Source organism: Artibeus jamaicensis, unplaced genomic scaffold (assembly GCF_021234435.1).
Source record: "Artibeus jamaicensis isolate MK-2021 breed Jamaican fruit bat unplaced genomic scaffold, CSHL_Jam_final contig_1015, whole genome shotgun sequence".
NCBI lineage: Eukaryota > Metazoa > Chordata > Mammalia > Chiroptera > Phyllostomidae > Artibeus > Artibeus jamaicensis.
This window is the reverse complement of record NW_026521194.1, coordinates 17,910,750-17,925,151: the sequence shown is the minus strand read 5'-3', so window position 1 is coordinate 17,925,151 and position 14,402 is coordinate 17,910,750. Positions and strand designations below refer to the sequence as shown.

The window sequence follows — 14,402 nt, the reverse complement described above, 5'->3', positions numbered from 1 at the left end:
TTTAATCCTATTTCAGCAGCACTTCATATCTTCACTTAGAGCGCGTGAGAAGATATCACATAAGGGTAAACCTAAATTGGAAACTGAGACTGATAAACAGACATTCTCTCGTCACATGCCCCGTCTGATAATAGTTGCATTCAGATGTCTCAAATAAGAGTCTGTCATTTGGGATTTCACTGGCCTGTATAACGTTCAGGAAAGTGAAAATCAAAAGAGAATGTCGACGGACTTCTAAACATTCATCCTGAAAGACCCACGGCCCATACATAAGCAAAGGGAAGAACTATGGATTACTCTCCAAGTTTGACACCAACTCTGAATCTCCTATTTTCACTTTGTTCCTGTAAAACGGGACTATTCTCCCCCCTGAACACAGCCCATGCTTTCCAGTCTCTACCTTTGTTCTTGCTGTGCCATCCACCTAAAATAACCTCTTTCCTCACCTGCACTTTGTCACATGGCAGTCATTTTTCAAAATGCACTTCAAACACCTCTTGCGAGAAGTCTTTTTAAATTCTGCTCCTTCCTGCGCCTTGCAGCCTCCCAGCACATATATTCTTTTATAGTACTTATAAACTGTCTTGTTTTAAAGTTGTCTGTGTGCCTCCTATGAGATTTTTATGTTCATTCAAAAGGAGAAGGGGATCTAACATTTACCAAGCTGTTACTATGTCAGACTATGGTAGGAGTTTCATTGAGTAAGTTTAATACCAGGTAATTTTTATCAGGTAGCTATCTATAGGGCTAAGTACCACTTTAAGTGCTTTCGGGAATACTCTATAAATATACCTACAGCAACTCATTTAATTTTCACAATAACCCTGTGTGGCAGAAAACATTGTTATCCACATTTTGCAAATGGGGAAAATTGAGGTCTGGAAATCTGAATTTAGCCAAGATCACAGAGCTAGGATGTGTTATAGCCACAATTCAAATCCAGATACTCTGCCTCCAGAGGCCTTGGGACTTGCACTATATTCCTAAGGGCTTCCTTCCATTGAGGAAAAGGCAGGTCTCCCTGGGTCTATACCCCAGTCCCTGAGCTTCCTGGGATTTTTTCCTCTCCTGCCAACTAGGCATCAAGCTCCTTCGCTTTTCCCCCAAATTGCTGTGCCGCTTGTCCAGCTCCAGCCTCTGTCTTTCTTGTCCTTCATCCTGCTCTTCATCGTTATCCTTCAGGAGAGCCTCACTAACCAAGTCTGCCTGCTGGGGGAGGCGGCTTGGAGTCCCCAGTCCTGGGTCTAAGCGTGGGTCCTCCGTTACTCCTTTATCTTCCCTCAAACTGAGAATAAAAGTAATGTCCTGTGTCTGCTGCAAACGCCTGTACTGGCTGCTGATTTCTCCTAGTGAGTTCCTGTCAACATGCCTGCTACCAGCTATTTTAAAAACGCCTAAAACTGGAGTTCTTAGCCTGGCGTCTAAGGCCTCCCTGGTATTTTACTTAAAGGCATGTTTCTGTAGAAAGGACCCATGACTTTCATTAGATTCTCACATGGATTCAAAGTTCCTCTAAGACCTTCGTAGACCTTCTGAAAGCACTTTTATTTTGGGAAGCTCCATGCCTCATAGCAAGCATTGACACATTGAAATCCCATGTTAAATATATGTTTTTATATAATTACTAAATACTTCATCTGACCAAGCAATATAAAGGTATATTTTATGGCATGCAATTAAGTATTCCTTTAGACTTTTCAAGTTTCCTTTTTGTATTCTAGAGCCAATCATTATTTTTTAAGATCTTGACTATTTCCTTAGGCCACTGGAAAGCTCGAGGGCCCTGGATTTACCGAGTGCCCACTTAACTGAGTGTGTGGAACGGCTCTGCATGAACTCCTCACCCACGAAGGTCAGGAAGCACTGCCCTGAAATGTAACTTCCAGAAAACCCCCTGCTCCATTCATTTTCCTCTGCCCTCGGCTGCTCCTCAGCCTTCCTTTCTCTTCCATAGCCTTGAGAGTCTCCATTTGCTCCAAAAGGATGAGAGGATGAAGTTCTCTCTTTTTTTTCCTTCTCACATCCTCCAGCTTTTCTCCTGATTCTGGGAACCCAGGACCTGTTCCTCCAGGGACAAGGGGAACCCAGAGTGGAATACCTCAAACCTCGGGTGGAGGAAAAGGTAAGTGCTGGACAGAGGGCCAGAAGCTCACAGAGTTTTTCTCTCCCTTCCTCCCCTTACCCTATCCTGGATGTAGCAGAAACCACGAGGTCTAGGAATAGCAGAAGTCTAGGTAGACTGAGCTATGCCACACATTTTTTGGAATAATTTCCAAAACCAGACCTGATTGTTGCATGGAGCTAATAGTAAAGAACATAGACAATACATGACCTGATAGTAGATGAAAGTAATAAGATACGAAATTTAAAAGGATACTGATTCAAGAAATAACAAAGCTCCCCTCACAACGTCCAAATTAAAATAGAGAAATTGTAGAAAATTAAATATATGTTTATTTATTTTTATTTTCTTAATATTTTTTATTTATTTTCAGAGGGAGGGAAAGGGAAAGAGAGAAACATTGAATCCATCAGTTGCCTCTCGCACGCCCCCAACTGGGCACCTGGCCTGCAACCCAGGCATGTGCCCCGACGACTGGCTTTCAAACCGGTGACTTTTCGGTTCGAAGGCCAGCGCTCAATCCACTGAGCCACACCAACCAAGGCTAAATATATATTTTAAATTGCAGTGAGTAGCAGAGTTTATCTTCATGGAGGCCAGGATGCCAGTGGAGACAAAAGTTAGGAACAGGACCACAGGGAACCCCAGAGGCAGGGACAGAGACTCCCTGTGTCCCCTAACCTCCACGCTGATGCCAGCTCTCTGCACTCAGAACCATGTGTGCTTTTCTAGCTCTCTGTGGCACTTAGTACAATCTGCTTTGTTTTGTGACCGTTTCTATGAAAATTTCATCTCACTTTGTAAGCTATAAGTACCTTATGGTTGTTGGCACCCCTCACAATACCTGTCTAGCTTTGCATACCTCTTAGATATTCCCTTATCTGCTAAATGGACTAATGAATACAGGTCAAAATATTCTTACAGTCTATTATGCAACAGATGTACACCTGACTTAAAGGTATGTTTTATTAGTCCTTTTTTTCCAAGATTTTTAAAATTTATTTTTAGAGAGAGAGGAAGGGAGTGAAAGAAACACTGATGTGTGAGATACATCAATCATCAGTCAGTTACCTTTCACACACACCCACAAACAGAGGCCTGGCCCGTAACCCAGGCATGTGCCCCGACCAAGAACTGAACCAGCGACCTCTTGTTTCGGAACCCACACATCCACTGAGCCACACCAGCCAGGTCTGCTTTATTGGTTTTATACCGGTGTCTATATAAAGACTATTATAGAAATAAAAGGCTTATGACGGCTTTGACCAATAGGGTACAATGGAAGTGACACACTGTCTGTGTTGAGCATAGCTTTTAAGAGGACTAGAAATGTCTGCCTCGGTCTCTTGGAGCCCTTAGTTGCTGTATAAGAAGTCTGGCTACCCAGAAGCACCATGATGGAACAGCTGTGTGAGGAAAGAAGAGAGGAGAGCGGGGGGAGGAGAGGAGAGAAGAGGGAAGGGCAGAGAGCTGCTCAGCCAGCCCCAGCTGCTGGGAACCTCAGCCACTTGGGTCACTGCAGTCCAGCAGAGGTTCCAGGCATGGCAAAGCACAGAGGAGCCTCCCTTCTGTGCTTGTTCGAATTCCCAACTCTGAGTTGTGAGATAGCATAGTAATAAATCGTTGTTTCTAAGCAACTAGATTTTGGGGCAGTTTACGAAGCATTAATAATTATCAACTGGAAAAAATGCTTTAAACTAATTACTATAATCAACTATTAGTTTAATTCATAAATGTATACACAAAGGTTACATGAAATTAAGATGTATACACGTTGCATTTTAAGAACTTTTCTAACAGGTTACTTGTACAAAATTAAAAAGCTTAAGGAAACTTAATTTATCATTTTTGAAATGAGTTAATAACATATTTAATATTAAGATGCAGGACTTACAGACATTTGTTAAGATTTATAAAATAATAACCGAACTTGCCTCAACACCCATGATTAATCCACTATAGTATAATCAGCAAGAATGACACATAATTTAAGTAGCAGGGGAAAAAATGAAAATCTTTCGTAAGTGTTATATCTATGCAAAAATGTGATGCCAACGAACTAACCAAAAACAACAACAAAAAGCTGTGGCCAGCTCTGTATCCTGGGACCAGATCATCTGAAAGCATCCGTCAGGAGACCCACACAAAAGCCTGATCCTGATTTGTGAAGAGTAGTGTTTCACTGGGCTGTTTCCAGGAGACACGAGTTCTTGGTTTCTGAGTTCCTAAGCTGTTCGCCCGCCATGCCAGAACAGCTGACTTCCCACAGCGTGTACTTTAGTATCTCAGCAACCGAGGCACGAAAGCGTGCTTGGAACTTCTTACTAATTAGGACATAAAGGATGGGATTCAAGCAACTATTGAGGAATGCCAGAGCCGTGGAGAGGGGGATTCCAGCCCGCAGCACCTGGTGGAAATAGCTACTGTGGTGAATCGTGAGCTCCCCAATGCTGAACAGGTGGTAAGGAGTCCAGCAAATAAAAAAGGCCAGGACCACAGCTACGATGGTCCAGAAATACTTATTGGAGACCAGGTTGCTTCGCTTCTTCACCTTGAAGATGAGACACAAGTAGCAAATGCACATTGTTAGTAAAGGTAAGAGGTAGCCAACAATAAATTTTACCCAGGTGAGAACATGGTGCCTCATGAAAGCGATGTCAGGATCATGCTTGTGGAAATTGTTATAGCAAATAGTGTGGTTATTCAGCTCCTCAGTGTCCCGGAAGTACAGGGAAGGACCACCCATTATAGCAGCCAAAAGCCAAACGAGTACAATAACAATCAAGGAATTCCTCAGGGTTCGGTGCCGATGAGCTAGGACAGGATGGACCAAGTGCATGTAGCGGTCCAGGCTAATGACCATCAGGAAATAGACACTGGCAAACATGTTCAGCTGGGCAATGAAGGAATTGGCCTTGCACAACCAGAGCCCAAAAGGCCATTGGAAATTCATGGCTACATAGGAGATATACAGGGGCAAGAAGAGAAGAAAAATGAAATCTGCGATGGCTAGATTGAGAAACCAGAGAGTGGTGACTGTCTTCTTCCACTTGAAGCCTGTGAACCAAATGACAATGGCATTTCCTGGAATGCCCAGGACAAATGCTAAACAATATAGCACGAGGGAGACCCAGTGAACCACTCCCAGGGGTACTTTCTCTTCCACATCAGAGTCTGGGGAGTAATATTCCGTGGGATAGGCGTAGTTCTCAAATTCTTCGAATAATGTTTCTTCTAGATCTTCCATGACCTTGAGAAGCTGGAGGATGAAGAAACCTATAGAAGCAAATTTAAAAAGAAAACCATTTTGAAAAGAACAAGAAATGTTCAGTGAATAGGAACATAAGGATAAAAATATTTCATTTCAGGAACTGGAAATAATAGATGTCTGAGTAGTACTTGTGATTATATTCTTAATGTCCAAATCTTGGTGGACTTCGGTGATGTACTGATAATTCTCAAAGCAAGTTTTCAAGGCAAAGAGAACAGGCAGTGCATTTAAGAAAACCCTTTTTAACCACAGAAACTGAATGTGAGAGTTTTTGCAATTGACTATGCTGGGCTGGTAGGACTGGGGCTTTATAAGAAAATAAGAGGCAGCATAGGAGTAGTTGTGATGATACCAGACCTGTGCTGTTCTGGCAGAGTGAATGCCCTCTGCCCTTTATTTCATAATTTAAATGTCTCCAGGAGCAGAACACTTGAATGGGTGCAGCAGTCCAGGTCGGGAGACCATGGGATCTGTGTGAACCGAAGAGCAGTGGACTTGCGTTCAGTGAACAGCAGCTAGTCCGTTCCAGCCATTTGTTTCCATGTGGGAAATGAGCACTTAGCATTGCCAGAGTTTTTGAAGAATTGCTGGATATTTATATTTTAATGTGAAAAGTTTCCAAGTTCTAAATTACTGTTTTAAACAAAATAGCTGTGGGCCATAGTCAACCCAGCTGCAAGTCTGTGACTCTTGGGACAGGCGAATTCTTAGAAACGTGGAGCTCTTAACCCTGGCTGGTGTGGCTCAGTGGACTGAGTCCTGGCCTGCAAACCGATAGGTGGCCGGTTTGATTCTCGGTCACAGCACATGCCTGGGGCTCGGGCCAGGTCCCTGACTGGGCGTGTGCAAGAGACAGCCACAGATCAGTGTTTCTCTCCCTCTCTTTCTCCCTCCCTTCCCCTCTTTCTAAAAATAAATAAATAAATAACATATATTTTTGAAACCACAGCAGAAAAAAAGAAAAACAAACGTTGAGCTTTTCAATAGTAAAGGGGGAAGCTATACATTAAAACAGAAATAGATACTCTGAGTTGGCCCCTGTGAATGACTTGCCCTTGAGGCAAACCCTCAGGTTTAAGACTCAACGGCCTCCCCAGAAACCTTCGCTTTATTCTCTGCCCAACTGATACAGAAGATTGACTACAGAAATTAGGACAATGCTTCTTTTCTCTGGAAAAAATAGTTCCTAACTTAACTGGGTTTCTATTAAGAGTTGTCAAGGAGGACCTTGGTAAGAAAAACAAAATAATAAATCAGCACCTAGGGCCAGAGCTATTTTTTTTCATTATTATTTTGCAAATACTTTTATTCAAGCTGGGGACAGTGAAACAAAGAAGGGCTCAGGGCAGAAGAAGCAACAGGAGAGAGCCCAGGCGGCCGCTTTGGCTTTGCTGGAAAGTCGGAGAAAAGGGGGCCTTGGAGACAGGTTCGGGGCGTCAGCCTGGGACAAGTTGCTGCTGCCTGTTACTCCCCTGGCTGTAAGTCCTGTGGGGTCCCTTAGAGTTTAGGAGATGCACTCTTGTGCGGGGAAGAAGAGCTGGAAGGGAAAGGCATGGACACGCTCCTGGGAGTGAGAGTGCACCCAGAGCTATTCTTTGAAGCAGGACAAAGCCCCTGGTCCATCAGAGGGAAGGGTGAATAACCTCCCTGATAAATGACCCTCGTCCTGTTTCCTGTCATCTCTGGTTAGAAGACCCCTATATCCCTGCCTCATCATCAGTCTAATCCCTACAGCTTGGACCTTTCAACCCTTATGAGTTGTGCTCTGCCCTAAATGTGAACTCAACCATGTTCCTGGTTCAAAGCATAACCTGGGAGTCTTCCTGGCCCATAGACCTACCTCTGCTCCACTCTCCAATCTAAGTAGCTGGGTACTGCTTTGTTCCTAGGCCTTCTCCAGGCGGTCCAGCTTTGGATTGCTCTATCGTTAGTTCTTGCTAGTCCTTGGGAGAATGCTGACCTCTATTACCACATTTCCATGACTTTTCTCATTTGCTCTCTTTCAGGTTCCACATTTCTGTGCTCCCAATTGGTTGGACTCTTCACCTACCAACCCAGGAGACAACACCCCGCCACCAACTCCCATTTCTTATGCCACAAAATCTACTCCCATGGTTCTCAACACAGGACAGTTTTGCCTCTCAGGGGATATTTGGCAACATATAGAGGCACTGTTGGGTATGACGACAGGGGATGAGGGAAGGGGCAGGTGGGTGCCACTGGTATCTTGTGGATAGGGGCCAGGGGTACTGCTAAACATCCTAGAATGCACAGCCCCCCAGAGGAAAAATGGTCTTATCCCCCAGATCAGTGAGGCTGACGTTGAGACACCCTGACCTACACATACTGAGCCGAGTCTGAGCCCCTTCCCTCTGCCTCTTGCTGGTGAATCTGCCCTTTTCCTGGGAGCATTCTCATTTCAGAGTCTTGGCTCAGCTTGGTCCATCCACCCCGCTACACCCCAACTGTACCTTACAATGCTTGCAAACTGGTGATCGGTGTGTTTAATTCAATTGAAACATGTTTTAAAAATATTTGATGTGGATGTTAATATTTAAATATTGGGAGATTTCAAAAAAAAGATTCCACTGTTTAGCTTCTCTGGATAATTTATAATATCTGTTAGGAATGGGCCTGCATTTCCAATGGCATTTGCGTTCCTCTTCAGACGAGGTGTGTACTCTCTGACTTGCCCCAGTCACCACCACTTCCAAATAGCACATTTATGATATGTTCTAAGATGCTGCCAGCACTGAATCTGCAATCTTTGCTAATACTGTGTAAGAAGAGAAACTGTTGGAAAAAATTAAAACTACATGAAAGTGCAAATGAAGTGTGTGAAAGTGCAATCTCCAAATAAGGTCTGCAACCTCAAAGGAAAAATGTGGTCTACCAAGAAATCTTGCAACCTTGTGCATTTCTGCCAATGAAAATTTAAGGGTGTAAACTTAAAGAGATGTGTTTTTAAACTTTTAAAAACTGAAATTCGGCTGTATCATCAATCATGTTGTGTTATACTTATCTGTTCATTCTTGATGAGACAAGAGAGAGCAAAAAGAGATACAGAAAGAAAATATGGGGAAATTCATCCTCAATGCAACCACGTGGCAATACACCAGTGTTTTGGAGAAGTGGGGAGCAGGGAGGGAGACCGGGGGGTGCGAACACAGCCTCAGGTGAAAGCGGAGGGATTTCTGGGCAGTGGAAAGGAGCCTTGCTGGGCAGTAAGCAGAAATGGAGATGGAGAGCAGGCAAAATTAAGTCTTTGAGTTCAGATCTCAAGGAAACATTGTCGTTTATGAAACAGAGTCAAATGGTGTCGGCTGGCAGTGACTTTCCATTGGGACGTTGTCTAGTTTTGTCAATTTGGAAGTCCTTGAAGGGGCAAGGTGACAATGTCAGAATGATGCTTTAGACTTGACTTAAAAGAGAAAAGAGCTACTGTATTTGTCTTAAACCATGTGTGATACTGAAAAGCAAATAAATATTCTGACTGAAATGAAGGCTAGTGAAGATCTACATGATTATAAAATCTTTGGAGTAGCCACTTCAGTACGTGGCAGGCTGCACCGTGCACAAGAATGTGTGCAGATACACCCAAGTCTCTTAGGAATGTGTGAGAAACGCTCGGTGTGGAGCAAAGGTCAGAGAACCATCCCTGAAGTCTGTGGCTTGGCCTCCAAAGAATGTGAAGAGGCTTATTTCCTGCAGGGATTCAGCTGTCCTGGGGACCCAACTTATCACTTTCTGGGTAACACTGACCCAGATACTTAAGCGGCAAATGTCTACTTCTGGAGCACAGAACTGTTTATTGAGTTAAACAAATTGGTTTCTGGTCTATTCAGATTTAATAGATGGTGAAGCTGAAATTCTTTTCTGAGTAAATAGATTTCAGAGCAAGAGTTCTGGCAGAAAGTATAATGATAAATAGTCTAAGAAATCCAGATGACTTGGGGAGAGGACATCTGGTAGTAATGTGTATCATTAAGCTTTTCAATGTGCCTTTAAACGAGGCTTGGCTGTAAAGGGAAACATTCTGTTTATCTACCTTGACAAACACAAAGATGCCTTCTGGCAGAACATTTGGTGAATGCAGAGAGGTTTAATTTACTTCCATAATGTTGAGTCAGATAGGTTTTCATGGACCACTGCTAAAATGTATACCTAATAGAATTTCAAGAAAATGTAGGCTCTAATCTGCTTTGAACAGAAAGAAGGATTCAATGACCTTGGTCTATGTGGATTGCCATGTAGAGTTCCTCAGACACCCTAATACAAAAGAACTCAAGGGCTAAATAAATGTGTCTTCTGTGAAAACCATAGGGGCCCTTGAGGGAACATGTATTTGGCCTCTGACTGATGACAGGAATAAGTTGAATGAATCAATGGACATGAAAGAGAACCTCTGGTGAAAAATCACAGCTCCATGACCCAGCAAGCATATATGGTAAGCAAACGTAATTTTTCAAGGGCTATCTTCTTAGGGAAGAGAGATGTTTTTGAAATGCATGTGCAGGGTGGGGCAGGGCAGGGGGCGGCAGGTAACAGTTATTTGGAGGCATTGTTCAGTATTTTCCACTAACTATCAAATAGAAACTGTACCCTACACCCAGACTGTACTCAAGATGTTTGGCACCAGTAGAATATTTTTCTGCGCTTTGGATGAACAATCTGCTTGGAAGGTGTTGAGGCACAGCAGTGTTTTATAAAGATGCCCTGTTTATTGACCCAAGGCAAGCGATGGAGGTTGACATGGAAACTGAAGGTTGGGTGTGATACTGACGGCTACTGCTGGTTGCTAAGAGCTAGAAGAGTGACTGCAGACTGCACCCTCTCACCCAAACCTGGGTGGAGCCTATCCTTTCACAGCGAAGTAGCTTGCTTAACTATAGCTCCCATGTCATTTATTGCTTCATGCCAAACACTGAAACATTACTGACAATATTCCTTGGCATATTAGGAAGAATGGAATTTTGGGGGTTTGTCTGGAAAAGAGACAACAACGAAGGGGAGTGTTCTGGTAATGATGTCCTTTGAATGTCATGCTTAAAGCATTTGGATGTTACTCCATTGCCAGTTGGGAGCAAATAAAAAGGTTTGTAGGAGAGAGTAACGTGACTGAATCTTTGTTTTTATAAACGTCATCTGGTAGCAGTTTGGGAGAAGGTTGTCACAATTGAAGTCGAAGATGGAAGGGCCTTAAGCAGTGACAGTGAGAATGAAGATGAGGGAGAGATATTTGAGAGACATTCATTTAGGAAGCTAACAGAACTTTTCAGGAAGTTTAGCTAAACTGAGTATGTCATTCACAATAACTTTTTAATGGAGTTGGCATTGAAAATCAACCTCAAACAGAAAAGCTAACTAATTTTAGGGCATACAAATGTTTTATTCACTTTAAAAGGCAGTGAGGTTGGGAGAGTTTTTCCTTTATGAAAGAAAAAAAAAGAAGAAAGAACAATTGAATAAAATGGAAATGATACTTATTTTCACTCTGCTGGGATCAAAGTCTTTTTATAAAAACCACTTCCAAGCTGACCTGCATGTCTAACCCTCTTCACTTGGGCAGTTTAAGAAGCCACAGCACAGCCCTAGCCAAATAGCTCAGCTGACAAGAGCATCGTCACCCGCCCGATACACTAATGTTCCGGTCCGATCCCCGGTCAGGGCACCCATAGGAGACAACCAATGAATGCATGGATAAGTGGAACAACAAATTGTTTCTTTCTCTTTCTCTTTTTAAAATTAATCAATAAAACAAAGTCTTCTAAGAAGACACAACACATATTTGAGAAGTCAGTGCCTACTTACGGACCTGTGGTTCTAATGCTCCACCCAGAGCTTAGTGTCCCCACTTGGGCGGTTGGTGTGACTGTGGATTTCTGGGAGAGAGCAGAGGGAATGATGAACTTTGAAGCAGGTGAAACTTTTAGGCTTAATTCCTTTCCCAGACTGTAAGATAATTAACACGGATGTAATGTAAAGATCAGGCAGTATGAGCTCTGCAATTAGACTGCTTGCCTTCAAATCCCCGTCTCCCCCTTTTCCTGGCTGTGGAATCTCAGAGAAATCACCTACTACTACCTCAAAACCTCAGTCTCTTTCTCACTTGTAACATGGGAATAGTAATAGTACTAAGTCATAGAGTTGCTGTGATGATCACATGAGGAAATCCTCAAAAAGCGGTCAGCTCAGTACCTGGCACATAGAGTGTGCTCAGTGATGCAGCTATAATTATAACCAGTGTAAGACCAAAGCAGGACACTACGGAGGGACTTCTATGTGTTACTTCATGACAAGGGTAAGAAATTTGAAATAGAGATTTTAAAACTTGTTTTGTTTTGTGGGCTTTATATTTCTAAAAACATGGACTCTATGTGCAGTTCACACATTGTTGTATGCCTGCCTTCTGGAGGTGTTTGAGTTGGGGGACCCCTGTGTTTAGCCCCCCACTGCTATTGTTATCTGGCCAAGACTAGTGAGAAAATGTAATACTGCGAAGCACTGTATTTCTCATACTTCTGTCTTTTAAAAATAGCTATTTATTCACCTTTGATTAAAGGATATAATCTAGGTCTTTATCTTGCTCCTCTTTAAATATTCTCTAGAGTCTGGGGAAGAATCATGACTCTTGATGATATAATGTTTCAAAGCCTTGGTTATGGCAGCAAGAAACCCCCAAATCAGTATTTCCTTGAAAAAGGATTTCTATGTGTACAAGTAATTTTTTTTTTAGCAGGAACAATGTGGCCACTGAATCTGAAATCTTGACTGGACAGGACTTGTGTCACTTTATTTTTGTAGGGAGATCTGAATTGTCCCAGATTATATTTTGGATATTGTCACTCATATAAACAGTGAGAATTAAAGCTTTAATCCTTTCTAATATCTTCTGGGCAGTGTTATGTCTCTTGAAGAACTGATTCTGGAAGCAGCAGTCACAATAGGGTACCTAACAGTTTATAAAACATCTCATAAATAGATACCGCCCAGGGTTTAAAGATTGTCTTAAAGGTTGACCATGACAATGTCTGTGTGAGTCTAGAATCTTTAACCATGACCTGAAATCTCTGCAGACAGAGCTAGGCTTCAGAAAAGTCTGGAGCACACAGCGCAAGTTTGTGCTGCTACCACAATATACCTTTGTTTTGTATTTCATCATTACTTGGCGCTAGGTATGTTTTGGTTTTCAATCACATATTGTTAGTGACATTTACAGAAGTCTTGGAGCAAGACATTTCCTTTCTTAAAGAAAGAGACAGCTCTTCTCCTAAAGGAGAAGGAACAATAGTCAAGGAACTTACAGAATACATTGAAGTTGCAGCCACTCACAAAACAATACTGTTCATCATTCAGAGACGTAGTAAGTGAACTTGGTGAGGGGGGTGGATGGGAAATTTGTTTTGATAGCAACAGTAATGCTTTTTCAACACGGCCGCAGAAAAAAAAAGGGGGGGGTGGGGAGGGAAGGGCAACGTTTCTAGAACTTCCTCCTATTCATACCAGATTGTGCCTGAAAACATTTTTTTGCCTTTTTCTCCCCCTAGGAGGAGACAGGAGGGTGTATAGGATAAAACGGAGTAGTGGAAACTAAAATAAAGCAACTTGAAAGGCTTACCCATTGGTCATAACCAAACAAGTGGGTCCCAGAATTATTATTGTGAATACTTCTAATTATTTTATGATAATGAAAACAAAGCTAGCAACCTCAGCACTCCACTTCGCCATGGTCAGTCTTATTAGGACTAGCCTGTTGAGGTTTGCAAAACAAATTTCAAGAAGACCACTGGGAAACTAAAGCAGCGCAAAGAAAAAACTCAGGAGGCTGCAGAGACTTGAGACGGGGTCTTTGTTGGAACAGCTGAAGGCATCAGGGAAAAGGGAGATCTTCAGGAGTTTGACAGCCATCCTCACATAGGTGAGGATGAGGGAAAAGGAAGGGGTTTATTCTGTGAGTTTCCAGCGTTGGAAGCTAGGGCAAAAAATGTTGGCATAGTAGCCAGGAAAATCTCGGCTTATTAGAAATATGAACTTACAGCTGCTCAGATCAGAGAATGTTAAAAACCTGCAAAACAACAAACCAAACAGATCGATTGTGTTGGGCAGGCGCTAAGGGGGTTCAGGCTCAGCCTGAACGGTCGCCGAGTGGGACACTCTAGAAGGCACTGACGTATGTGTGCAGGGGGCCTTTAAGGGCAAGAAGCTATGACAACGGATATTATTCTTGAGCCCTTATTCTCTACTGATCAGTAAACTGAAGAAGAGGAAAATTAAAGAACTCGCAAACCGTTTAGTTGGCAAATTGGCATGGCTAGAATTCTTATCCAATTTGTAAACGCTCAGGCTCTTAATCTTCAAGGACCCGAAGTACAGGACTCCTTTCTCAAGAGGGTTTAACATAGTGGAGATTCTGAGAATGACAGACTTTAGAGAATAATTCTAGTGTTGCTTCCCCACCCTTGAGCTGTACCTGTGGCTGAATCAAAACAAAACAAACCAAACAAAGAAAATGAACGGCTCTTCCCTGCAAATGAGGATGACTAGATAGAAGGAACTTACAGAAGGAACTTAGCTGAGAATCATCTAAGAAATAGAAAGCTACTTTTGTTCTTTCTCAGATTCTTCCACACCGTTCCCCACTTCCAGGCCCAGCAGAGCCAGCTTATGAGAACATTTATTAATTTTGCGCCCCTGTCACTGCTGCGTATGAGCATTGTGTCAGAGGCGCACATTTACCCAGAATCTATTCTGTCCCTGGGGCTGGCCCTGACTGCTGTTAAAGTCACTGCAAAATGCAGAAAAGTGAACAACCAAACTGCCAGACCAGGAATCGAAACCAACTTCTATCTAGCGCACAGCATCTGGATCCTGAGGACACTCAGGCAAATGGGAACATGGAGAGCTGCATCCGCCCGAGAGCCTCTCCGTTCCTCCTGGAACCCACTGTGATCTCTTCTTGGCCTTCTAAGGGCAAGGGTGCTTCCAAATGGTGCACGTCCAGGCCCTGGC

General features: G+C 42.9%; 1 protein-coding gene across 8 annotated transcripts in view; it reads right to left on the bottom strand.

Annotated features, from left to right (window-relative positions):
* Window positions 1-3,901: 3,901 nt before the first annotated feature.
* Window positions 3,902-14,402, bottom strand: part of CMKLR2 (chemerin chemokine-like receptor 2) — a 36,302-nt gene continuing 25,801 nt past the window's right edge. For 4 of the 8 annotated variants that reach the window (XM_053661779.1, XM_053661616.1, XM_053661729.1 and 1 more), the window contains 2 exons: window positions 11,209-11,275; window positions 3,902-5,398 (listed from right to left, as the gene is read on the bottom strand). In XM_053661779.1, the coding sequence (XP_053517754.1) occupies window positions 4,302-5,369 (1,068 nt within the window). In that variant the 5' untranslated portion in view covers window positions 5,370-5,398; window positions 11,209-11,275 and the 3' untranslated portion in view covers window positions 3,902-4,301. The remainder of the gene's footprint in view (window positions 5,399-11,208; window positions 11,276-14,402) is intronic. The other 4 variants (XM_053661709.1, XM_053661758.1, XM_053661632.1 and 1 more) reach the window with 1 other exon arrangement.